We start from the raw sequence: 26,993 nt of genomic DNA, 5'->3' as shown, positions 1-26,993 counted from the left end.
AAAGAGAAAAAGGAGGCAATGCAGAGCTGAAGGAAGCCATTTGCCCCACCAAGGGACAACATGACTCTGGAGGCACCCAAAGCAAAGTAGCACTTCTCCATGTGACAGAAGATTCAAATCACCTTCCTGTCACTTTATATAAAGCCAATTGGATGGATTTATTTAGCTTATAGTTTATTAAATGTAATGCTGCCATACTTAAAAACATGAACTTGAAAAATATACTTAGGCTTGGCTACTTTTTGGGGGCAGGTTTTTCAGTTAATAGATCAGATTTCCCTTTAGGCAGGATACCAAGTCCCCCTTTTTCTGCACAAGAGGCTGAACTATAAGCAAAGGAGGAAATCTGCCCTTCAGCAGAGCAGCAGAGGGTGCAATTCTTCCCAGGACTGGAGCAAGTCAGTGAGCTGTTCCTATAGCAATCTGCAGCTATCACTGCTCATTTTCACCTTTCCAATTCAGCCCATAGCTAACTCCCTGAAACAACACATGAACAGAATCATAGAACTTTAGGGGTTGGAAGGGACCTTGAAAGATCATCCAGTCCAACCCCCCTGCCAGAGCAGGTCACACAGGAATGCATCCAGGAAGGTTTTCAATGTCTCCAGACAAGGAGACTCCACAACTTCTGTGGAGCCTGTTCCAGTGTTCCATCACCCTCACAGTGAAAAAGTTTTTCCCTTATCTTCACATGGAACCTCCTATGCTCCATCTTGCTTCCACTGCCTCTTCTCTTATCATTGGGCATCACTGAGAAGAGCCTGGCTCCATCCTCCTGACACTTACCTTTCATGTATTTATAAAACTGAATGAGGTCACCCCTCAGTCTCCTCCAAGTTAAAGAGCCCCAGCTCCCTCAGTCTCTCCTCAGCAGGAGATGTTCCACTTCCTTCAGCATCTTTGTGGCTCTGCACTAGACTCTTTCAAGCAGTTCCTTGTCCTTCTTGAACTGAGGGGCCCAAAACTGGACACAATACTCCAGATGTGGCCTCACCAGCACAGTGCAGAGCAGGAGAACCTCTCTCAACCTACTAACTACTCCTCTTCTAATAAACCCCAGGATACAATTGGCTTCTTGGCCACAAAAACACATTGCTGGCTCATGTACATGCCATTGCACTGTTCATAAATCAGAATTATTTGCTCTACCATGCCAGGGCTGGTAACAATCATCCCTTTGCATTCCTCTGCATACTTCTGCCATTCCAGTTCTTCCCACTGGAGCATGTTGGCAATCTCTTCTTCAGGCACCAGGGCTTTACTGCATCGTAACAAGTACAGAAGGATCTGATGCATTGAGAGTACTTCTTTTCCTCCATCTTAAAAACATAAATAAATAAACACACTTCAGATAGTCATTCCTAAAGCATGAGCAAAAGAGAAAATATGCAGAACACAGAATGTTTGGATGAGCAGAAGAAACAGCAAAATGCTTAAGTGACTTGACAAATATGAAAGCCAATGTTTTATTGATGAATACAGCACATGCATAAACACTCTGCTAAACTGGGAGCACTAATGGTAGTGGTGGTGAGAATGTCAGTTTCAGCATAGTGTAAAGCTGAAGTTTCTAACTGGCCTGAAAAACCTCTGAAAGGAGAAGACAGAACAATCAGTTCCATTGTCCAGTTACATTTTCCTTTTCACACTTTAACATCCATTTCAGAATGGCAGTCAAACAACCTTTATGCAGCTGTCTTAAAGAACACACCAAATGTTACAGCAGTGTAACTGCATAACAGCAGTGTTGCATAAGATGATGCCTTCTGCAAGACATGCAAGGGAACAAGAATCACAGAAGGGTAAGGGCTGGAAGGGACCTCCGAAGATTGCATCCAAGCCCTGTGGCAGAGCAGGATCACCTAAAGCAAATCACATAGGAACATGTCTAGGTGGGGCTTTAAAGTCCCCAGGAGGTGGAGACTTACTTTACCTCTCTTGGCAGCCTGTTCCAGTGAAGAAGTTCCTTCTTATGTCTCGATGGAACTTCCTATGTTCGAGTTTATGCCCATTACCTCTTGTCCTGTCACTGAGGACCACTGAAAGGAGATTGGCCCCAACTTCCTGACACCCACCCCTTAGATATTTGTAAGGCTTAGTAAGATCCCCTCTCAGCCTCCTTTTCTCCAAGCTAAACAGCCCCAGCCTTCTCAGCCTTTCCTCACATGATAGATGTTCCAGTCTCCTAATCTTTGTGGCCCTGTGCTGGACCCTCTCCATTAGTTTTAGAACTGGACACAGAACTCCAGGTAAGGCCTCACCAGCACAAGCTTCTCTTACTTCAGAAGGGATTACAGTGCTATGGCATAGAAAAGATGAGAGTGAATGATACAATTTGGCCTCTTAGAGCAATTAACCTCATTCAAATTCCAAGAGAAAAGCTTAAATGGGGGAAATACACCCCAAACCTCACTGAGAACACAAAGTACTTCTAGACAGCTACAAAGGCAATGCACAAAATTTTCCTTCAAATTGAAGAGGGGCTCAATTTACAAGACTTTTGTCTTGACAACCAGATGATACTGTTACACAAGAGGCAACCCATGTTCAAGAATCAATAAAAATAAGAAAGAAAGGGAAAAAGAAGTGTAGTGTACACAGAAGACTATGTACAGGCTGTGCTAAACAGCAGTTAAGAGACCTGAACTTTCCTGGGTCAGAGAATACAGTATTTGAGACCTCAAATTTTTTCCTCTAGTCTTTTAGTCTCTTAATCACAGAATGGCTTAGGATGGAAGTGCCCTACTCCAACCCCACCCTGCAACTAGACTTGGCTACCCAAAGCCTCATCCAATCTGCCCTGCAATTGACTTTCTCATGAAAACGACATCCCCTAGTCTTTTTCTTCAGGGCTACTTTCAACCCACTCTGCACTCAGCCTGTATTTGTGACTGGGTTGGCCAGCCCCAGATACAGGACCTTGCTCTTTGACTTGTTAAACCTCATGCAGTTTGAAATGGGCCCATTTCTCAAACTTGTCAAGATCCTTCTGGATTGCAGCCCTTCCCTCAAGCGAGTCTACTGCTCCACACAGCTTGGTATCATCAGCAAGCTTGCCGAGGGTAAACTCAATGCCACTGCCCCTGTCGCTGACAAAGATGTTAAAGAGCATTGGACCCAGGACAGACCCCTATAACAATGAACACACTACAGCAACTGCTCCACGTGCTATGCATCTCTGACACTCAGTAAATGTGGTATGATTAGCTCAAAGCTCAGGGGCCTGTCTTTATGTAACTCACACAGAAAATCTACCATCCCAAACCTCATAATTTTAGACCACGTTAGAAAAATAAGAAAGAAAAGTCAAGTAGAGGGGATGGGAAATTGGCAATTCATTTCTGTCATTAAAGAGACAGCTGGTGGATGTCTGGAGATCTGTTACACCAATGTATCTTCTTTGAATAGGCACAGATACACAGTGTTCTGCAACCATACCTGAAGGAATTAAATTCCCACCCTCTGGAAATTAGAAAGACCTCCAAGGACATCTCAGGAAATAACATACAGTGAAAACATGATTAGAAAAAAAAAGGAAGTATTTGTCATAAAGATGCTAAAAGGCCACTATACATGCAGAAATACCAGGAAAAAGGTATTTTTTCAGAGTTAGAAGGCTGGGAACTCTGAAGAGGAAGCACAGACAAATGTAGAGAATTTTCTTCCTATCACTAAGCAATCCCAGAGTGCAGGAAGAGCTGACTTCCAAACTAAAGCAAGTGAGAACAAAAAATTCCAAAGTAACAGGAAAACACCCTCAAGCTATACAAACCAGGCAGGTCAAACATTCTCATTTTGTGATGAGGTCAAGTTAATCAGCCACATGTGGCTTGATGGCTTATTTTGTAAATTGCTTCAGCAGAACCAAATCAATGTTTGCTAGCAAGACTCAGAGCTCTGCTTCTGATTGAACAGTGTAGTGTATCCAGGAAGGAACAACAATTACAAACATAGTCATCTAGCCATCAGTATTCTCCACAGTAATGAGCCAAACCTCATTTAGCTACAGCTATAATTAATATCCCAACTAAGTTTCAAAGCCCAGAGCAGAGAGCACCTCCAGGCCACAGCCTTCATGATTGTTCCATGTCTCATCTGCACCCTCAGTCCAGCAGCTGAAACACATCCTCCTGTCCACGCAACCCCTTTACAACAATCATTGGCAGGATCTCAGCAGGACACACTATCCATGGAGCCATGACAGCTACATCAACTGAAAGTCTGCCCCAGCATCTTATGATGTGTTAAATGCCTGCATAAGCTGCTCGCTCAACATGAGCATAATGCTCCACACCGAAGCTTGGTGAGCTAGGGCTGAATTTTACTGCAAAGGAGTTTTTCTGTCTTTCATTGTCTGCAAGGTCTTAAGCTTACATTAAGATAAAGAAACAATCAGAACAACATGTGCTCAGAGGTGCAAATCATGCTGACCCTCAAAACCACACATCAAGAATTTTAGTACAATTACCTGATATGCTGAAGGGAAGAGGGGACATTAAATACAGTATCATGTGTGAGATGAGGCAATAGCACTCCTCAAATGCCACAGGTCTACTGCAGAGTAGGACAGGGATGACCCAGAGCTGCCCAAAAAGCACCATGACAGAGACAAAAGCTGGAAGCAAGACTTGGCCTGCTCATGCAAAATCCAGTTCCGAGTACACCACACAGACTTCAGGTGGAAGCGCCAGGTCTCTACACTGACTGAACCATTCAACTAGCAGTTGGTGAGGTGGTTTGGGTTTTGGATTTGTGTGTTTCTTTTTTTTTGGTTTTGTTTTCCTTTGTGTGGGAATGGGGTAGGGTGTCTGGGGAGAGATTTGTTGTTTTCTTGGGGACTTTTTAGATCTCACTTCCATAGAGCCACACAATACAAACATTACCTGGAAGAAATCGCACAAATCTTGGCATGAAGTGAAACCTGGGGCAGCAAACAGAATCATTTTCAAGTGAAGGACCTTAAATATGAAAAAAAAAAAAAATAGAGGAATATTTATAAACAGCAATATATTTGCACAAGGAGGGAAAAATCAAAGCAATCCAGCTGCAGATGAAATCAATTAACAGTGATTACAATTGATCAGGTCTAAGTTTCACTCAAAAAACCCCAAAATGCACAGCAGAAAGGAATAGAGTAACAATTTAGAACCACAAAATCAAACAATGGTTTGGGTTGGAAGGGACATTCTCCACAGATCAGGATGCTCAGACACTTGTTGAGCCTCACCTTGAAGGTCTCCAGGAATGGGACCTCAACTACCTCCCTAGGAAACCTGTTGCAGTGTTCCACCTCCCTCCTTATAAAGAACTTGTTCCCAACATCCAACCTAAACCTATTCTTCCCTAATTTCAAACAATTGTCCCTTGTCCTATCACTGGAGGCCTTTGTAAACAGTCCAGCAGCCTTTTTGTAGGCCCCCTTCAGGTACTGGAAGGCTTCCACCAGATGTGCCTCCAGTCTTCTCCAGGGTGAACAAACCCAGCTCCCTCAGCCTGTCCTCATAAGAGAGGTATTCCAACCTCCTGATAATTTCTGAGACCCTTCAGCTTCTAGTGAAAGCCTTCCAATGGCCAATTTCAAAAGAAAGCTACAATACCTTGAAAATAAAAATCACCTAACAAAAGCCCAGTGCTTTTATTTCAAACTGTGATATAGAGAAATATAGTTTGGTATAATTAATTCACTATAGCCTTACAGACACAAGCACCAGTTTATTGTTCCCTTCCAATCAGTGGGCTGGTTTTTGGTTACAGTAACAAAGACAAGGAAATTTCCATGATGCTATTTTGTGGCTTTTTAATTTCCTATTTCATCATCTAAAGCTTTACATGAAACAAAACCAGTAAGTACCCAGTGATAAAAGAGAAAGAACAATCAGGGCCAGTGATAGGATTGATAGCAGTGATATTAGAATACATTCTGTATCAAACCAAAAAAGGCTACACAAACTATATGAAAAGTGTGCACTCCTCTGTTTAACTGCAGTAAGTGTGGAGTGCACCTCCATAGACAAAACCAAGACACCAAAGTACACCTACACATTCTGAAATGAAAGTCTTCTGATATGCTGATCTTTCTTTTAGACCATGGGAAGGATCATCCCTGAAATTGTCCTTTGTCAGAATAGAATAGAATAGAATAGACCAGGTTGGAAAGAGACCTTCAAGATCATCACGTCCAGCCTATCATCCAACACCACCTAATCAACTAAACCATGCAACCAAGCACCCTATCAAGTCTCCTCCTAAGATCCAGCTTAAACCTCCCCTGGCACAGCTTGAGACTGTGTCCCCTTGTTCTGGTGCTGGCCACCTGGGAGAAGAGACCAACCCCCACCTGGCTACAACCTCCCTTCAGGTAGTTGTAGACAGCAATAAGGTCTCCCCTGAGCCTCCTCTTCTCCAGGCTAAGCAACCCCAGCTCCTTCAGCCTCTCCTCATAGGGCTACCCCTTACCAGCTTTGTTGCCCTTTACATAGACATAGTTTTATCTTGTCAAGTAGAAACCATTCAGCTCTGATGTTATCCCTCTATGGCTGTCTGAAGGACGCTGCTTTCCACATTGACTGTAGAGAAATACTGTCTGAGTAACGAGTGTGTTAGCTTGTAAAAACAGAGAGAACCATTTACCTGACACCTTGGCTTTCAAGGTAAGATGCAGAGGATCCTGTGCAATATTAAACATACAGTAATATTTACTGTCTGATAAAAAAATAGGGTTTGATTACGAAAGAAATTTAGTTCATCTGCAAGAACAAATTACAATGTTTGTGCACTTCAATTGCTACAGCTTGCAATAATGAACTCTTGATATATCTCCTCTTCTTGAAGAACAAAGAGGAAGTTCCTCCCTCTCATGCAAACCAGAATTTGATTCTGTTGTTTTGAGGTTGAATCATAGAATCATTTTGATTGAAAAAGACCTTTAAGAAGATGAGGTTCAGCCATTCTCTAACTCTACCAAGTATGAGGATAAACCACATCCTCAGCACCACATCTACATTTCTTTTAAACACTTCCAGGGATGGGGATTTAACTACCTCCCTGGGGAGCCAATTCTAAAGTTTGAGAACCCTTTCAGTGAAGAATTTTCTTGAAATACCCTGTCTAAACCTTCCCTGGTGCAACTTGAGGCCTTTTCCTCTTGTACAAACACTTGTGACTAGAGAGAAGAGATTGAGCCAAACTTTGCTAAAACCTCCTTTTCAGGTAGTTGTAGAGAGCGATAAACTCTCCCCTGAGCCTCCTTTTCTCCAGACTAAACAACCCAAGTTACTTCACCTTCATAAGAGCTTTTCTCTAGACTCTTCACCAGCTTTATTACCAAAGCTACAATTAATTGGGTTTTTGTATTCTTTTTCCCCTAAATAAAAGTTACCTTTAAGATTCCAGTCATAGAGCTCCAAAATATCTTTGAACAGATATGAAGAGAACAACTCAAGACCTCTCACACAAAAATTCTGGGGAAAGAAACAAACCAACCAGAATTAGTCAATATTGTAATGCAAATAAAGCCACTCACATCTATTTACACAGAACAACTAAAGAAACATATTTTTCCAACTGCCAGACACTGGGCTGTGGAAACAGTATTGATACATTAGTAATCATCCACTTTAACATAACTGTGACTTCTTCAGAAAGCATTGTGATGGAGACTATTTAGTCAATGTCAAAACCAAAACAACAGGTAGAAATCACAAATTTACATGAATTTACCATGCACTAATCCCCTCTCACCTAAGTAAGCTAAGGAGATGACTTATTTCTGAGAAGGCTTTCCCCTAAGTCACTTTTTTCTACATGTTCCAAGTTTATAAATCACCATCTGTGATACCATGATCACTTCCATAGCAATGTGCAATGCAAATTGAAGATTTTGACCTCAAAAGACAAGAGGAAGGGGGCAGAGTTAAAAAAAAACCAACTGCAGCAAAAAAAGAGATTCTTCTCATTAAGTGGGGAAGCAGCTCCTGCAAAGCAAAGAGCTTTCATTCAGAAATGAACTTTAAATGCTTTGCTTAATGAACAAAATCAGGCCAGGCTGATATACACTGTATGGGTACAATACTGGCCATAAATCCCAAATCCATCAACACAATCTTGTAAGATTGCATTAGAAGGTAATCTGCAAGTAGGGCTGCAGCCACCTGAACAGGAGTAAAAAAACCAAACACAAAACCCCAAAAAGTAGAACTCCATTTTCTTAGTAGCCATTTGTTATTTTAGAAGAAGATTTGGAATCAGCATAGCAGATGCAGTAACAAGAAATGAATTGCTTTGATCACATACATCTTGCTGAGGAATTTCAGGGTTCTTGCATATATTTAGATGCTGTTGAGCAACAAAAGGAGAGGTAAGTAGAAAGAAAAAAAGGTAAATATATGTGACTAAATTAAACCCTGATCCTATCTTTGTAGTTAATATGCAGGGGTATTTCTGTACCTCCACATGCTGCTCCACTGAAGCAATTTACTTCACAAATGGCCTTCACTAGGGATTAATTTGTAATAAAAAAAATATATAAAAAAATGATGATCTGAATGTGCTTTGCTTGTATTCATTGGAAATTTGTTTGAGTAACAGATTATATGAAATTATTGATAAGCAATCTTATCAGAGCTTCAAACTCATGATTAAGTTTCAGCTCTGCATTGACTTATATAGTCCTGGCAAACCAGAACCTCCACACATCTTATTTTTGTCACCCATAAAAGGAAGATAAGAGTACCTGATATATGTTGCATATAACTTCAATTGAAAAGAAGCTAGGGATATAAGCATCTCTTAGCATTTGATTTTAATATATGATAGCCTAGGTAGATGGATTAATGCTGGTACCTGTTAGTGCCATTCCTTTTTCAGCCATCCATTCAGAACACAGCCTGCCTCAGACACTTCATGAGATGGGATTCTGAAGAGTTTAATCCATTGAGCACACCAACAACTCATTACCTAATCTGACATTTTGACTAATTATCCTTCTTACCTCAGGCATCATTTCCTCAATGAAATGAATTGTATAGTCAATGTTAAATCTGATTACTTTACATAGAGGAATCTGGAAGGAAAAGAGAAATACAGCACTGAAAACTAGACGGCCTGGAACATATACTTAATACAGCTTTGTATGCAAAAGCATCACTGTCTGCTGAAAAGGACACTTACTAAAACAGCTGCTCTGAGGAATCATGAAAAGACAAGCAAGCGCAAGAGAAGTAACAGTTCTAACCTCCACCTCTGCAATAACACAGAACTGACAGGAGGGATTGTAAAGGAAGATTAAATAATGCCATCTACTGGAGATGAAATTTTGTTTCAAATGAAAAACAAAGCTCAGTAAACCTCTATCTCCTCTCACTTGTGCATTTGGAAGTGAATTTATTGTTGGTGATAACGAGACGTCAGATTGATACAGTGGCCTGAAGGCAAGGTGTTTTCAGCACCTTGCCAATTCTGTTATCTATACTGTCTTAAAACATGGCCTTAAGGCACAGCAACACAATGTAAGGTTTATACTCATTTCATCCAATAAACATCCTCAGAATTTCACTCAGGTAACTAGTAAGAGAAACATCTAATTCAATTTTTTTCAATCTTTGATAAAAGGTTTCTTTGTTTACAAACCCCGTGGACTGCTGAAGGTATTTATAAATGGGATTTTTACAAGAAAAAGAAAAAAGCTGAATTTCCACAAGGTTACAGAAATGCCTAATGCTACCCTACATATCCACAACTTCTAGTAAGTTTTACTATTCACAAGTCTTGCAAGCATGAAAGAATTTTAGAACAATTCAATAGTTTGTCAACGTGAGGCAAGCCAAGGTTATTCTGCACTGGTAAACACACAAATGAATGGACTTAGCAGTGGTGCAGTATCCAGCTTGCATCTTATTGCAGCCCACTGCCAAATATTTGACTATCTGGCTACAAAAAAAAAATCACTGTATATTAAAGATTTCCATAATTCAGCCTTCCTGTCATGGAGTACACACAAAAATTATAGATATGATAGGCTCTAACTTTTTAATAAAACTGTTTCTTTTTGCTTGTTTGCCAAGTGAAAATGCAAATGCCTCAGGACAAACCTGCCTTGAACAACAAGGCTGAATTAATGTCACCAACCTGGAGTGCTTCACACTGTGACAGGATAGAGACCTTTAAGATCATCAAGTCCAACCACAAGCCTAGAGCTCACAATCCCACCACTACTGCTAAGCTCCCACCATTAAACTACACCCCCAAGTACCACATTCATGCATCTTTTAAATACTTCCAGGGGTAGTGACTTTACCACCTCCCTGGGCAGCTTGTTTCAACACCTGGTAACACTTCCTGTGAAGAAATTTTTCCTGATATCCAGCCTGAACCTCCCTTGGCACAACTTGAAGCCAATTCCTCTTGTCCTGCTGTTGCATGTGATAAGAGATCCATCCCCACCTTGCTCCAACCACCTTTGAGGCAGTTGTAAATGGGAACATTAGTACAATTGTTCTCTTTTGGTGTGGGAATGAGAAAGTGTAGACTTGAAAGGCATGCTGAGCACTGTCTTTTCCCCCATCAGCACTCCACACTCCTCCCATGTATTGGCCATGATGAACTACATGTGATCTGCAACCTTCCATCTTTCACAAACATTTAATGGGGAGGATTTCACAGTAATTATTCAGGTTAGCACTTGGGAACTTCAGTCTCTTACTCACTCCTTGTTACCAAGAGCTCTTTCCCCACTGGAGCTTTGTCATCTACATTATGTAAGCAAACCATCAGGAAACAAAATACTGTCATCTTGGTGCCTCTCAGTTCCAGCATTGGTTCATTCAAAGATGCTGGTTTCAGATGTCTGTTTTTACTACTCTTTATCACTTCCCTTTTATGAAACACATTCCTAAATATCTCTGAAACTGCAATTATGCTGCCAAAAAAATCACCTCAGGACAGCTACCAACTACATGCTAGTCCTGTAATGATAAACACTTTCATACTGGGCTTTGGCACTGGTGGTGTTGCCAGTAACAGTTATAAAACCAAGCAACCAACACAGTATTTGAAAACAGTTCTTGAAATATCAAGATACCAAAAAATCTGCAGCATACAGAAATGAAGTATTTGAGTATTTTTCATTCACATATGATTACATTGAAAAGCAGGGCAGCCAGGTACCAATCATGTCCTTTTCTCATTATATTTGCTAACAAAGCATACAATTAATTGCTTTTAAATATTTAAGACTCTTAACAAAACCAAAAAAATGCCTAGCTCCTAAAGAAGCTGAGCAGATGTCAGAAAGTACTGGATACATCTAGGCAGTTTTCAGAAGAGAAAACTCCTGAAAAATCCCCTGAAAAAAGGCCATTTGTCAGTTAAAGGGAAAAATATTTTCTTGTTGTGTTTTAACATTTTGCCAAGCTAACAAACCTCCTTGTTCAACTGAAAATCAATTAACAGTTTTAACAAGTTACTCCATGGTTTATTTCACTCCCAAACTGTGAAACATGTAAAGGCAGTACTCTGATGCACATCACATCTCAGTCACGGTTTGAAGATAATACTTAGCAGCATCGGTGAAGACAAAGCCCAACATCCATAAACACAAATGCCCTTCCCCTGACCAGTGCTAAGGTTGGTTTAGAATTCTGCTTGGGGGCAGAACCAGCTTACCTCCCAGACAAACTCCACATCTGTACCGATGAGCATACTTACATTTGTTAGTGGAGCATGTGCAAACATTGAGAACCCCTCAAAGATATATTCATGGTCATCATACTCAATAACAGTAGGTCTGTCTGTCTTAAAAAAGCAAACACAACCATCATGGAGTAAGCACGAAGCAGTACTACTTCCATCACTGAAAGCAAAATTAAGAGTTTGTCTTTGGTTTAGCAGTAGCTTAAGTAGTAGAGGAAGACAGGCTCTAAAATTACTCTCTAAGTAATTAAGAAAGACTCCACACAGGATTGGACTGTATGGAAATACAGAATATTATTTGAAAATTAAATGGAAGGTGCTATTAATAACTGCAAACTACAATACAAAGCAGTGCAAAAGCCTATGAAATACACAAATCCACATTCTGGGCTTAACACAGAACCCCATCATGCCAAAGCCTTCCCCAAACTTCCACCAAATCAGACCAAACCCCAGTACTTCTTTCCGCCCCCCACCTGGGATTTGCCATAACCCTCAGTGCTCTTTCTTCCCCCCCTCCCCTGCTAGGCTAGTTCAGGGCTGGCCAGGCCAGAACTGCCCCCACCTTAATCCCTCCTGAGGCCCATTAGGGCTGCACTACCTAAGCCATGATTGCCCAGTAAAAATACCAGGAGATAAGAGAGGTGCCTCCCTGGGAGAAGAGAGGAAAGAAAGAGGAAGAGCCAGCTTTGCTGCCAGCTTAAATAGGGTAAAATAACAGAATTATGGGAATGAAATACCAAAAGATTACAATTTCCTGTCCACTACCTGGACCCATCTATCCTCTGGAGGCTTGTACTGCACGGTTCTTAAAGGCATAAGCCTTAACCCATGACAGTTCTAGTTCAAAAGGTTTATAAAGTACTTACTAAGAAGTTTGTGGGAGGTGACACAGTGATTCGATAGTGGTACAGCCTGCCAGCATTGTTGGTCATGGGGCGACACGGTTTAATGGGCTTAAAGAAAGAGATAAGGTAGAACTCTGTGTAAAGTCAAGGCAAATTTAGATTAAAAGAGAGAATAAAGCATTTCTAATAGCCATGAAATATGCACTATGAAAAATTAAATAAAAGCAGGTTGTCATAATTCAGCATTCTGGCTTTAGCTACATTTTTGCTTTCAGAAATATTTTTAAAGCTATTCAAAAGGAGGGAAAAAAAAGGCAAAAAACATTGCTGTAGAGTTTGCTTTTTCCACTTGACTCTTGGTCTTTCTTAGGCATAGCAGGAAGTTGTTTACATACCAGAATAATTCCCTCTTTTATATAAATTTCTCTCAGGAAACTGATGTTAAAAGCTCACAAAAAGCAACATGGAGCTCACATGAGATTTCAAAGTATGCTATAAAGATAGACAAGGATCAGCTCATCTGCTAGGGGCAAATCCGGGGCCTGAAGAGAAAGGATTCTATCACCAGGGAGGTGATAGGCTAGCATTGTGCTCTTGTGGCCAAGAAGGCCAATGCCATGCTAAGCTGTATTAGAAGGGTCGAGAGAGGTTCAACTTCCCCTCTACTCTGCCCTGGTGAGGCCACATCTGAAATATTGTGTCCAGTTCTGGACTCCTCAGTTCAAGAGGGACCTCAGAGAGATGCCTGGAAGAGTCCACAACAGAGCCACAAAATTGATTAAGGGAGTGGAACATCTTCCTTCCAAGGAAGGAAGCTGGGGCTCCTCCTCTTGGAGGAGACTAAGGGGTGACCTCATTCATGTTTATAAATATGTAAATGTGAGTGCCAAGAGGATGGAGCCAGGCTCTGCTCAGTGATGCCCAATGACAGGACAAGGGGCACGGGTGGCAGTTGAGGCATAGGAAGTTCCATGGAAACACCAGGACAATTTTTTTCACTGAGAGGGTAATGGAACACTGGAACAGTTGTGGAGTCTCCCTCCCTTGGAGATATTCAAAACCCACCTGGATGCACTCCTGTGTGATCTGGTATAGGTGACCCTGCTCTGGCAGGGGGGTTGGACTGGATGATCTTTCACGGTCCCTTCCAACCTCTAAATATTCTGAGGTAGCTCTGTGATCGCTGCTCTGTCTGCCAGGCTGTAATGCCTGCCTGTGAGATCTAAAGGCAGCCAGCCCTCCAGGCACTCTGATGCAACACCAAACACCTGGGGTTCATGTTTTCCTTAGCTTCTTCTGAAGCATCCCATCTTAAAGACCTAAAAATCCTCAGGCCAGACTAAAGTTTCTCACATGCCCTACATCAAATTTGTTGCAGTTCAAAGGCTGCCACAAGTCTGTTCAGAACAGATCTGTCTGCATGAAAAATAAAAACATCACAGCAGCTAGAAGTGCACTACACCAAACAGCAGCACAAAAAGTGGCCTGACTGCCGTGGCAAGATCACTACACCACTGTGCAACTGCCTACTTTGCATAACCCATCCAATAAATCCTTGAAAAGGCAGCTTCAGGGAGCAGCCTTCCAGTACCTGAAAGGGGCCTAACACGAAAGCTGGGAAGGGACATTTTACAAGGGCTTCTAATGATAGGCTGAGAGGGAATGGACTGAAGCTCAAGGAGGGCAGATTTAGACTGGATATTAGGAAGAAATCCTCTACAGCAAGGGTGATGGGACACTGGAACAGGTTGCCCAGGGAAGTCATGAAAGCCCCCTCCCTGCAGGTGTTCAAGTTCATGCTGGGTGAAGCCTTGTGCAACCTGGTCTAGTGGCAGGTGTCCCTGGCCAAGGAAGGGGGCTTGGAACAAGATTTTTCACAGTATCACAGTATCACTAAGGTTGGAAGAGACCTCGAGGCTCATCGAGTCCAACCTGTCTCCACAGACCTCATGACTAGACCATGGCACCGAGTGCCACGTCCAATCTCCTCTTGAACACCTCCAGAGATGGTGACTCCACCACCTCCCCAGGGAGCCCATTCCAATGATGAACAACTTGCTTGAAGAAGAACTTTCTCCTCACCTAGAGTCTAAACCTCCCCTGGCGCCGCTTGAGACTGTGTCCCCTTGTTCTGGTGCTGGTTGCCTGGGAGAAGAGACCAACCCCTTCCTGGCTACAACCACCTTTCAGGTAGTTGTAGAGGGCAATGAGATCATCCCTGAGCCTCCTCGATCCCTTCCAACCCAAACTGCTCTATGTATCTATGAATAAGTAGAGTAATTACTCTGGCTGGTCATGCCCAAACTAAGATTCTCATTGCTGCAACAAGACAGTTACAAACCTGCTAGTTTAAGAGCTATACAGAACAATTACTAGGAGGTTTTCTGCAGCCTCAAATTCCTAGCTGGCTTTGCACCTGGAAGCAGCTGCATTCACTCAGGAAGTCTGATACATCAGCTTTTGCCTTCTAAAATTTCCCCCTGCAAAAAAACCCTCACAAACACTAGAGACAATCTAGGGAGGCACTGATCCTGAAGTGGAGTGATTTAAAGTAAGCTTCAGACCAAAGCCATTTTTCTGAACTGGAATAATTCCCAGAAATATTCATAAATCCTTAGATGCAGCCAAATAAAATAATGTTTCAGATCATATATTAACAAAAATATATTGAAAAATGAAATTAGTTAAGAAAAATGACAAAGCTAAATTGTAAACCCTATGTATTTATGTTCTCTGATTCTTTCACAAGAGCAAAGGTTTTTTTAGGAAAAAAATAGCTTGAGGTCATCAGAGCACTGTTTTTATTTCCAGAAGCAATACTGATCATCAAGCATGCTCTGTACAAATGAGTATTTCTAAGGAGAATAACCAAAGACTATTTTAACAATGGTTTTCAAAAGAAAGGCACTGCCATTCTAAAATGGAGTAATTTTTTCTGATGACACGAAGAACTGTGTGTTTGACAGTTCACAGTGCAGAGAATCATAGAATCATAGAATCAATAAGGTTGGTTGATCAAAGATCATCAAGTCCAACCTGTCACCCAAGACCTCATGACTACTAGACCATGGCACCAAGTGCCATGTCCAATCCCCTTTTGAACCCCTCCAGGGACGGTGACTCCACCACCTCCCTGGGCAGCCCATTCCAATGGCGAACGACTCTGTCAGTGAAGAACTTTCTCCTCATGTGAGAGGCTCTAGTGCTATGGCCAGAACACCTCTTGACAAGCTTTCTGCTCCCACCAGCAACAGAACTACTATTTCTTTATTTTTGCTTTTACTTTCAAAGCAATCCCTTCACATACTCACTCACTTGAAGATTCATAGAATGGTTTGGGTTGGAAGGGGTCTTAAAGATCATCTAGTTCCAACCCTGCTGCCATGGGCAGGGACACCTTCTACTAGACCAGGTTGCTCAAGGCCTCATCCAGCCTGGCCTTGAACACCTCCAGTGAGAGGGCACCCACAGCTTCTGTGGTCAACCTATTCCAGTATCTCACCATCCTCAGTGTAAATAATTTCTTCCTACACTCCAGCATAAATATGCCCTCCTCAAGGTTAAAGCCATTGCCCCTCATCCTATCACTACAGGCCCTTGTGAAAACTCCCTTCCCAGAATTCTTGTAGGCCCCTTTCAGGTACTGCAAGGCCTTCTAAGGTCTCCCCAGAGCTGCCTTTTCTCTAGGTTGAGCAGGCCCAGCTCTCTCAGCCTGTCCCCACACAGGGGAGGTGCTCCAGCCTTCTGATCATCTTCATGGCCTTCCTCTGGACCCACTTCAGATCTCTGACCTTAAGTTCTTTTTTATTAATGTAATTGTATTTCAGTCATTTTTTTAAAGTATCTGGAACTAACCAAATGCAGACAAAAGGTTTCCACAGTTTTCAGGTGGATTTCGTACTGGTAGTGTGTTCTAAATACAAGGTTACACAACTAAGTGATTTAATGTTACACAGGAGTTTTTATTCAACCTGTAAATCATGGGGGGAAAAATCCTCAAATCAACCACAGTATGAGTTTACAGCAGCAAGTTTGTATTCATAATTGCAATTCTTAGGATTACTTACCTCCTCACCAGGATAAATGCCATGTCTTATTCCTGTTCGTCGGGCTTTAGCACTGCACTTGCACAAAGGTCCATCATTCATCTGGGGAAAACAAAACAGAGTTCTGTTTCTATTGAGAAATGGGTTTGGAAGAGTATGTTGGTTTTAATGCCTGAAGTGCTGATGCTTCTAAAAGCCTGTCATGCTTAGATTAAGTGGATGTTCTTAAGCCAATAAAACTGAAAAGAGTATAGATTCATGTAAGAAAACTGCACGATAGCATTAGAACTTCAGCACTGTTCCAGAAGCACAACAGGGAAAAACTCTCAGAAATGTACCACTCTATCATATACATCTTTTCCATTTCTCATACATACAAACCCCATGGTTGTCTGCCTGAAGAAATTCAGGCCCTAAGCATGCACTAACAAGTATTTTCACGATGCAATCTCCAAGTCCAAAACATTCCATTAGGTTCAGCAGCTGAAATTCTGCCCCGGACTAACCCCTCTGCCATGTAGCAAGACTATTACTAGAAGGATGCAAAGCAGGCCATTTTAAGATTTTACTTGGTGCTTTAAAGAACTAATAGCAGCACTTTAAATCCATCCTGGTTAACAGATCTGTTAAAAAAAGAAAAGGAAAAATAGAAGGGAGAAAAAAAAAGAGGGGCAACAAAATATCCAGATATCCACTTGAGTATTCTGTAAGGGTACATCAAGTAGCTATACCCAGAAAAGCCTTTGCAAATCATATAAATCTAGTGTCTTTCTTTTCACTTTTATACCAATTTCAATGCAGACTATAAATTGCTGCAATAGCCTAAAGCTTACAGTTCTTAACATCATGCCCATCATAGAAATCCAACTAAAAACCCAGAGAAACAAGTCAATTTCCCAACTTTAATGGAGTTTTTCAAAGTCTGGATCCAAGAAATGAAACATTTTTTTCAAGACTTAAAAAAACCCCAACCAAAACCAAACAACTTTGCTTGCAATGTAATACAAAAAGCTGCAGAACTTTCCATGCCACCATAAGCAGTTTCAAAATGTAAAAAGCAGGGTTAAATGGTATCATCACACAACAGACACAACATGAATAGAATAGAATAGAATAGAATAGAATAGAATAGAATAGAATAGAATAGAATAGAATAGAATAGAATAGAATAGAATAGAATAAACCAGGTTGGAAGAGACCTTCAAAATCATCATGTCCAACCTATCACCCAATACCACCTAATCAACTAAACCATGCAAAAGCAAAAATGAAGCAAAAGCCAAACCAAACTACTGCTATTGTAGTCTACAGTTTGGAGAGGAATACAACTTTTCAGATTTGCTGCATTCATACTAGGTTAAAGTTGTCATACTAGCAAAGGAATGTAACAAGTAGGGCACTTCTCTTCTGCTTGGAGAACTTAGTCATGCAATCTTAACAGAGTTGGCATGATGGCTTTTTGTTCACACATTTTTTCCCTTGAGGAAAGTACAGGCTTAATGAAACTGAACCATTCTTGTAGGTAAAAGCATACTCCTTCACTGGCTCATACAGTCACAAACCCATAGAGAATCAAAAAATGCAATCACTAGCAAACTGCTCATGACTGCACAAGACCTACTGTGGCTTTTAAAATCACCACCACCTATTTTTTAAAATCTTATCCTTGACCTTTAGCTGTGAGTGCTAGAGCACTAGCTGAGCACTAACACTGCCTCTGTTACATTAAATGCACCAACTGAAACTGAGAGTGATGTGAAGCCCAGAACTTGAGAAACAAATCAGATAGATACCTATCTTGTCCCTAATGACATTATTCATGGAAAAAAATGCAGAAAAAAGTATCATGAAGTGATGATAAAATGTTAAAAGATCACAATTTTACATAGGCAGTGGCTTCTAACTTTCTCTGTCCAACAGGTAACACTTGCAAGGAAAAGGCCAATATGGTGGCATCAAGGTTTAACCATTTGTTTTCTAGAAACTGCCAGCACTGTTGGTGATTATCCAAAGTAACAAACATACTGCTCAGAATGAGGGGTTGGGAAGATACATCCTAAAAATCTAGTTCTGTGTCACATTGACTTGTACATGCCACTGTGCACAGCAATCACTCCTGGTTTATGTAGTGAAAGTTAGAAAGCTTTTTGGCATAGAAGATAAATAACTAGAAAAACTTCAAATGTTTTCAAATGAAATCTACTCAGTACAGCACTGACAAGCTCACCACGATCTCATGTCAGCCCCTTCAAGAAAGATGAAGAGTCAGTCTCAAGGAAGGTTTCAGGAAAGAAAGTTTTTCAGCAGGAAATTCATAAACCACACATTCCTAAATCTATTAAACCTACAGTTATTCAATGTCTTATTTAGTTACTATTCTGCCCTAGAATGTGGCTTTGAAGTGTGCCCAGGAGCTAGCCAATTGATTCAGTTAAATAACAAGTGTGCTAATTCTGTTTTCCTTACAAACATCTAACTGTGCTCAGTTATTTTTTTTTTAACCTAGAAGCATCGATGAGTCTGCAACAGAATATACAACAGACCTTTGAATAACCACAGTGGCCATAAGCATTTCGGCATGTCTTCACATTATGATTTGCTGCATCCTAAACTCATGCATCACAAAGTGCCTGAACAATGAATTTGCTGGGGTGCCATCTGACAATGAGTTAGAATACACTGTAAAATATTTAAGTAAGAAAGATGAAGATGGCAAATTTGCAAACAAGAACTAGCCCTCTGTGCAATGTATACATTCAACACTTCATGAGATCAGCAATTTAATGAGAACTACAACTTCCATGCAATTTCAAAAGAACCATTAGACAAGAAATTAGGAGTATTAACTGCATATTTAAAATGTTATTTATCATTATGAACTTTTAGGTGATAAACTTGTAAAGGAGGTAAATACATAGCCTTTCTCCATCCCAGACTTCATCTGTGTACCTTTATCTCAGGGCTAAGAGGACAGCATTAGCACACTGTTAGCAATTCAGGTTTTACTAACACTGGCAGATAGGATTCCAGCTAAATAACCCCAGAATTCATGAGCTGAAAGCACATTCTTGATATAAAAAGTGATTTAGGTAGATGAGGGAGACAAGGGGAAAGGGTGGGGAGTAAAAAACACAAACCAGAAGAGGCATATTGAAATACATGTCACCCAGTATGTTTGACAATACAGAATTCATGGTCTACAGGGGAGAGCAGCTCTCAGACACACAGCAAGTTTTCCTCTCACTGTACCTGTCCTGGATCATTGTACCATAGTTCTTCATGGAGACGATCAGGGTGTGCTTTTTTACGCTTAATTTCTGCAATGACGTCAAAAACATCTGAATCCGAACTGCTGGAGCAGCTGCTGTCATCTTCAGAGTCACAGTCTGAGTCACTGGAGGTCTCTGATTCACAGAAGAAGAATAAAGTCAGCTGAAAACCCCTTCCACACACCCTTCTCCAATAGCAATGCCTTCTCTAACATGACACAGATAACTGGGGCACACATTGGAAGTTATCAACATTTTGCATGACATTCGCACAAAGATAAAGAAGGACAGCAAGTGCATTTTTAATTACAACTGGCAGCAAATACTGTGGATAGGAAATGCCTGTAACAGGCTGAAAGAGTTGGGGCTGTACAGCCTGGAGAAAACAAGACTCCAGGGAGACCTTATAGCGACCTTCCAGTACCCGAAGGGGGCCTATAAGAAGGCTGCAGAAGGACCCTTTACAAAGGCTTGCAATGATAGTATGAGGGGCAATGGCTTGAAATTGGAGAAGAGCAGATTTAGATTGGATGTTAGGAACTACTTCTTGACCATGAGGGTGGTAGAACACTGTAACAGGTTTGCCAGAGAGGTAGTATTTCTCATGCCTGGAGATACTCATGGTCAGGCTCAACAAGGCTCTAAGCAACCTCATCTAGTGGAGGCTTTGACCTGTCACACCATACTTAGGATGCTTTTATGCTATGCAAGAGACTTCAGTGCTAGATACTCTTCATGTTCCTCTGGGCCTCCTGGGTAAAGAATCTAGATCCACATCAGTCAAAATCAACAGGAAATCTCCCATAGATGTGTAATATAATGGAAGATTTAAAAAATACACATTAATCCACCAACATTACTAAATACACACAGCTGAAGAAAACCAATTTAACTATAGATTATTCCATTTCAGAGATTTGTTGTATTTTCTGCCTACCTAAATCTTCATCCAGCTTGGTCTTTGGTGGCTCCCATGGTGGCCTGGCTGCTTTGGCCTTTGCCTGTCGCTTTCCTAACTCCTCGTCAAACTTTTCGTAGAGATCTCGGAGCTTGCTTGTTCCCACCACAGTAGAGTCTCCCTGTTAATTGAAAAACAAACAACAAAAAGACAGCATTGAAACAGCACATAAACACAATGTACCAGCATTTTGTGAAATGAAAAGGGGAAAAAGACAGATCTGTGTAGTTCACAGAACATGGAAATACCTGGTAAGCCTTTAGCGTACCATTACATTGCTCTGCCAGCTGAATTAGCAGAGAAATTACTTCATTTGCTGGTGCATTATCATCAAACCTTTGGCCTAACGAAGCAGAACTATAGCCAAGCAAATTTAGTACAGCTCAGCATTGATTTCTAACATGGTTTACAAGAAACAGGACATCTGTGAAAGTATTCTGCAATGAAAAAGAATTTTATCATACACAATAAACACAAAACCCAGTTCACTTTGTTGCCTGCTTTGAACCTCCATGAATTCCTTCTCAAAAACCCCATACCTACAACCAGCCATAAGCACAAAAAAAAAAAACCCACACAAGATCCCAGAAACTTCCTGCTTTTTTTCACTACTCCATCACCAAGTGTTGCTTTCAAGTACAAAGAATCCTGACTTCCTGCTTCTGTCCAGAATGTCTCCAAAGCTGTGGGAATGGATGGTGCGTAAGGCATCTTTGCATACAGCTACAATGGAAAAAATCCACCCTTCTCTTCTACAGACTAGAAAGTAGCCCTCTTTCATATACCACTGCTCTGAATGCAGACAGAAGAATCTGATGAAAATAGAGAATAATACCAAAATACCAAAGTTCTTAAGAGGGTTAAAAGGCTGGGATGGTTGGGAGGAGAGGAGGATTAATGATGTGAAACATGATCCTGCTGAAACGTTCATATTAGTCAAATAATCAATAGAAGATTGTGTACAGCAATGCCGAGCTCTCTGACAAACGTACCACCTGATCCATAGGGTCATTGGAATAGTAACTTTCCGAATGGGTACAGCGAACCCAGACTGGCTTCAGCAGCTCCTCATCTTCCTCTTCGTTTTTTTCAGATGCATTCTCCTCTGACTCTTTGTCTTTGGTAGCAATGTAATTTTTCTCTTTAGTGGAGCTCTGGTTCTCAGACCACCTTTCCCTGTCCTCCTCCCATCGAGGTTTTTTTCTTTCTCTGCTTGGAGATCGGCTTAGTGGGAGAAAGCAAATGAGAACAATTCTCTTCATTATCTTAACAGGCAGAGTTTTATAATGAAGAGCAAATAGTTCGCTTCAGATCAGTACATCATTTTATCACATACATTACAGCAAAATCCAATTGCCTCTTCCTGTTTTTAACTTGCACAATCAAGAGTAAAGCACTCAGTAGCTTTTACCTACTATAAAATTTATTCAGTAATTAAATGTAAAAAAATATTTTAGAATAAAAATAAGTATTTTTCATTAAAATTCCTACTCCTGACTTTCTTATGATTCTGTTCCAAATCTGGAAGCTCATCACTAATAACTACAAGTCACATCAGCCACAACTAGAAGTTCCTATACAAAGTTCTAATACATAGCCCACAAACTACTTGCATGAGAAAAGAGTTAGGGTTTTATTGGAAGGGTTACATGGAAGCCACCCTGCTTTGTGTTACTCTGCCTCTGGCATTTCCTTGGACAGCAAAATCTGTGAGACTCCTTACATATTGCTAGATCAATGCTTTCAAAAGCTGAATGTAGGAAACCTACTTTTTATTTCTTATACCTACAAAGCCAATAATGTCACTCTGATTTTGACTATCCAGGACTCAGAAAAGCATCAATATTAAAAAGGCTCTTAAAAGATGATCTAAGCAGAATGACTTAAAATAAAAAGTAGTGAAGCCCTCTCCAGGGAGTAATTCTGTTTCTAACTTCACAAGGTTTTGAGACATTACACAACTGGTGTTCCTCAGGGCTTAGTATTGGGACTACCTCTGTTTCACATCTTTTTCAGTGACCCTGAGGAGGAGATAGAGTGCACCCACAGCAAGCTTGCAGACAACACCAAGTTGAATAGGAGTGTTAATGTGCTTGAGAGTAGGGAGGCTCTACAGAATTTGGGCAGACTGGATCAATGGTCTGAGGTCAGTTGCATGAGCTTCAGCAAGGCCAAGTGTCAGGTCCCACACTTGGGTGACAAAGCCCCCATGCAATGCTACAGGCTAAGGAAAGAGTGTCTGGAAAACTGTCTGGTGGAAAGGGACCTGAAGATACTACTTGACAACAGGCTGAGTATGAACCAGCAGTGTGCCCAGGTGGCATCCTGACTTGTATTAAAACTAGTGTGACAAGCAGGACCAGGAAGGTGATTGTCCCTCTGTACTTTGCATTGGTGAGGATGCATCTTGAGTACTGTGTTAGGTTTTGGGCACCTCAATACAACAAAGACACTGAGGTGCTGGAGTGGGTCCAAAGAGCAACTAAGCTGGTGAAGGGCCTAGAGAAGTCTTGTATGAAGTAGCTGAGGAAACCAGGGCTGTTTAGTCTGAAGTAAAGGCAGCTGAGAGGAGACCTTATCACTCTCTAAAACTACTCAAAGAGAGACTGTCATGAGGTGAGTGTTGGTGATAGAACATGAGGGAATGGTCTCAAGCTGCCCCAGGGGAAGTTTAGGCTGGACATTATAAAAGAAATTTTCATTGGAAAGATTGTCAGGCATTGGAACAGGCTGCCCAGGCAGGTGGTTGAATCATCATCCCTAGATGTGTTTAAAAGACCTGTAGATGTGGTGCTTGGTGATGTGGCTTAGGGTGGACTTGGCAGAGTAAGGTTCATGGTTGGATTTGACATTGAAAGTCTTTCCCAACCTAAATGATTTCATTTGCATGTGAGCAGATGGTTACAAATTTAAGACACTCATCTTCTCTGAGTTTCAAACCAGGCATGTGCACATGTATACATAGACAAAAACTTGTATGTGTCAAGGCACAGAGTCTCAAACACACAAGAGACCAAATGTAATCTTCCTTACCTTCCTGTTCTCTTGTAATCTTTTTTGTAGGATCTGTCTGGTGATGGTGATCTTCTGCTGTCACGGTGCCTATGCCTCTCCCTCTCCCGCTCCCTTGGAGAGTTCAAAACATAAGTTAATTGAGAAATCTGGCATTTCATACATTCCACACCTGAAAGGAACACAGAAGCAGGCTGAGATTGTTATGAAAAATGATACACACATGGTGACCACTAGAAACTCATTCTTAATGCTGACCTTCCAGTCATTTGTAAAAGACAGTCCCTTGTCTTCTCCACCTTTGCCATAAAGCCAGCTATCTCAATACCACCCAGAGGTAACACCTATAAATTCACCACAAGACTTGCTGCCATTCCTCCTCTTCTCCTGTTACAAATGGCAAAGGTTAGGATTACTGCATCTTTAACTATTCTTAATGCCTCAGGAAACAGAAAGTAAACCTTTTCCATGGCACAATAGCTTTGTAAGCATGGCAGTCATTTGAGTGTTTTAGGCAAGCCCTCTCTGACAGTCACCGCAAGCACACAAAAAGTACTGACAAAACAAAAAGTGTGCAACATGCTGGAACTATCAGTCTCATCTGTTGCATACATATAAAGAACTTGACCATGCAAACGTATTTCCAGGCTAAAAGAGCTGTAATTTAACTGAAGGCTTGGGGAAGAGACTGGAAAGGTGCCCGATAGAAAAGGACATTGATCAACAGCTGGCTGAGTATAATCCAGAAGTGTGCCCAAACAGTCAAGAAGGCTAACAGCATCCTGGCTTGTATCAGCAATAGTGTGGCCAGCAGAACCAGGGAAGTGATTGCCTTTCTGTAACTCAAACACTGGTGAGGCCACACCTTAAAACTCCGTGTTCAGTTTTGGGCCCAACACTACAAGAAAGACGTTGAGGTGCTCAAGCACATTCAAAGAAGGGCAATGAAACTGAAGAATCTGGAGAGGAAGTTCTTATCAGGAGCATCTGAGGGAACTAGGGTTGTTTATTCTGGAGAAAAGGAGGCTGAGGGGAGACCTTCTTGCTCTCTACAACTACCTGAAAGGAGGCTGCAGCGAGATGGGATGTCTCCTCTATGGAGCAACAAGTGACAGAACAAGAATCGTTAAGAGGTCTATCTCTTTTATATGGTGTATACTAATTTTCACCTTGAGATTACAGGATGGCTTTCAGAAGTCTTCGTCCTGAGCAGAATCACACAGGTAGTCTAAGCACCCACTGGTAGGTCCTGAGAAGTCTGCACACGTCCATGCTGGTCTCCCGCACAGCAGGATGCAAGAACACTCAGCAGAGTGCTTTTCACTAAAACACCTCACTGCAGAGATTAGGTATGTGCACCTATCAGACTATAAACACACACACACAAAGTGCTGGTTCTCTACAAACACAGGATTTACTCAAAGGCCAAATTTAATTCAGCATCCAGAACCCTAAGTCTGGTACCTAAATCTTGAAGTGCTATAACTTAACTTAACTTAACTTATAACTTAACTTAACTTTGGGGTTGTGGTGTGGCTCAGTTGGTAGCACATAAGACCCTTAATGGGAAGCTTGTGAGTTCAAGCCTGCAGTGGGCACTATTCTCCTCCCTACTCTAGTCATGGGGTCTGTGGTGACAGGTTGGACTCGATGATCTTTGAGGTCTCTTCCAACCTTGGTGATACTGATACTGCTTAACTGGTTTTAAGGCTCAGCTTGGAACACAGTCTTTAGCACAAAGTTGTGCCAAGTCTACTTTAATGCCACAAGTGCACAAGTTTGTATGGTAAATATCAATGAGTAGAGCACTACTCAGCAATCTGTTTGGGTTTCAGACAAGATTTTGCTTCCAGCTGTCTCCATGGACAAGAACAACAAGTCATCAGCTCACAAAGGCAAGGTAGAAGGAGTCGACCTGAAAGGTGTCAAAACAGTAGCTCTTCCCATCAAACCCAGGTACTGGCTACCTCCCAGGCTAGAGGGAAAGGTGAGGGAAGAACACCGACACAAATACTCCAGGACAATGATGACTGCTCTCCCTCCGCAAGAAGGAAACACCTCAAGTTACCTGTTACGTTCATAACTTCTGTGATGAGGCGATATCCTTCCTCTGTCATAATCTGTCCGGTGCCGACTGCTTTCCTGCCTCCTCCTGTCTGGACTCCGGCCTCGATCCCGACGATCCCCGTGGTTAGTGGACCGATGCCGGTCGCCATGGATGTGACTGTGCTCACGGTGTCTGTGCTCATCATAGTGCTTGCTCCTGTCTGGGGACCGTCGATCGCTTTGTGATTTCTCTCCCTGGTACTGACCCATGTGCCGGAAATGGCTGCTGCCACCACTGCTGTTGGCAGCGTTGCTCTGAAAGGAGGCAGAGTTGTGCTGATAGCTATTGAAGTTAGGTGGTGGGAATGATTGTTGTGAATACCCTGTGGAGTACACAGGCTGGTAGTTGACTTGCTGCGGTATGACTGGTGGTGGGGGAGGATGTGGTACTGTTGGAGGAGGCATCATATAAGGAAAGGTGCTTTGCCCAGCTGGAGTTCCTGGCACAGGAGTGTTGCCAGGATTTGGCACTGGTGGAGGAGTGGGAGGGAAGCACGGAGGCACTGGAAAGCTCTGCCTCATCTGGTGGTTTGGAAATGGTGGCCTCAAGGTACACTGGCCAATGGGATTTTGTGTGGAAGGGGGCACTGGAGGAGGATAGGGCACAAAGTCTGGCCTGGGAGGTATGTAACCTGTGGATGGAGGGTTTGAATAGGTTGCTGGAGGGGCAGTTTGCTGGTCATACTGGTATTGTACAGACGGCTGCTGTGGATGAAGCTGCCGCAGGTTCTGAGGGCGGTAGGTCTGTGTTGAAGTTCTTGCTCCTGGTCCCCCTTGACCACGGGGACATCCTCGCCCAGAATGGAAAGACATGGCTCACCTTTAATGAGGAAAATAAAGGTCATACAATTTCTGTAGGATGTCCTTAATGCATTTGCAGGAACTCCTCCCAAAGCACTGAAATAGTTTTTGCAGTTTCCTTTAGCAGAAGCAGTGAACAATGTTCACTGACTCTCACTGGAAGCTTTGTGCTCCTCGGACCTCTACATACAGGTCATTTATGCCTTCTTGATTACTTTCAGCCTCCAATCCATGAAAGCACTCTACTCTCTTTAATCCAGACCCC

At 41.8% G+C, this 26,993-nt stretch overlaps 1 protein-coding gene across 1 annotated transcript in view; it reads right to left on the bottom strand.

The window, feature by feature from the left end:
- DROSHA (drosha ribonuclease III) overlaps positions 1 to 26,993 on the bottom strand; it is an 80,101-nt gene that overhangs the window by 52,362 nt on the left and 746 nt on the right. The window contains exons 2-13 of the mRNA XM_009900821.2: positions 25,890 to 26,747; positions 23,843 to 23,935; positions 21,802 to 22,033; positions 20,789 to 20,930; positions 19,832 to 19,986; positions 16,604 to 16,684; positions 12,558 to 12,644; positions 11,704 to 11,790; positions 8,990 to 9,061; positions 7,379 to 7,460; positions 4,884 to 4,958; positions 1,150 to 1,319 (exon numbers count right to left, since the gene is read on the bottom strand). Of these exons, the coding sequence (XP_009899123.1) occupies positions 1,150 to 1,319; positions 4,884 to 4,958; positions 7,379 to 7,460; positions 8,990 to 9,061; positions 11,704 to 11,790; positions 12,558 to 12,644; positions 16,604 to 16,684; positions 19,832 to 19,986; positions 20,789 to 20,930; positions 21,802 to 22,033; positions 23,843 to 23,935; positions 25,890 to 26,740 (2,127 nt within the window). The 5' untranslated portion in view covers positions 26,741 to 26,747. The remainder of the gene's footprint in view (positions 1 to 1,149; positions 1,320 to 4,883; positions 4,959 to 7,378; positions 7,461 to 8,989; positions 9,062 to 11,703; positions 11,791 to 12,557; positions 12,645 to 16,603; positions 16,685 to 19,831; positions 19,987 to 20,788; positions 20,931 to 21,801; positions 22,034 to 23,842; positions 23,936 to 25,889; positions 26,748 to 26,993) is intronic.

This window comes from Dryobates pubescens, chromosome 9 (genome assembly GCF_014839835.1).
Source record: "Dryobates pubescens isolate bDryPub1 chromosome 9, bDryPub1.pri, whole genome shotgun sequence".
In the NCBI taxonomy this organism is placed as follows: Eukaryota; Metazoa; Chordata; class Aves; order Piciformes; family Picidae; genus Dryobates; species Dryobates pubescens.
Note: the sequence above shows the minus strand (reverse complement) of the source record. Positions and strands in the feature narration are given on the sequence as shown.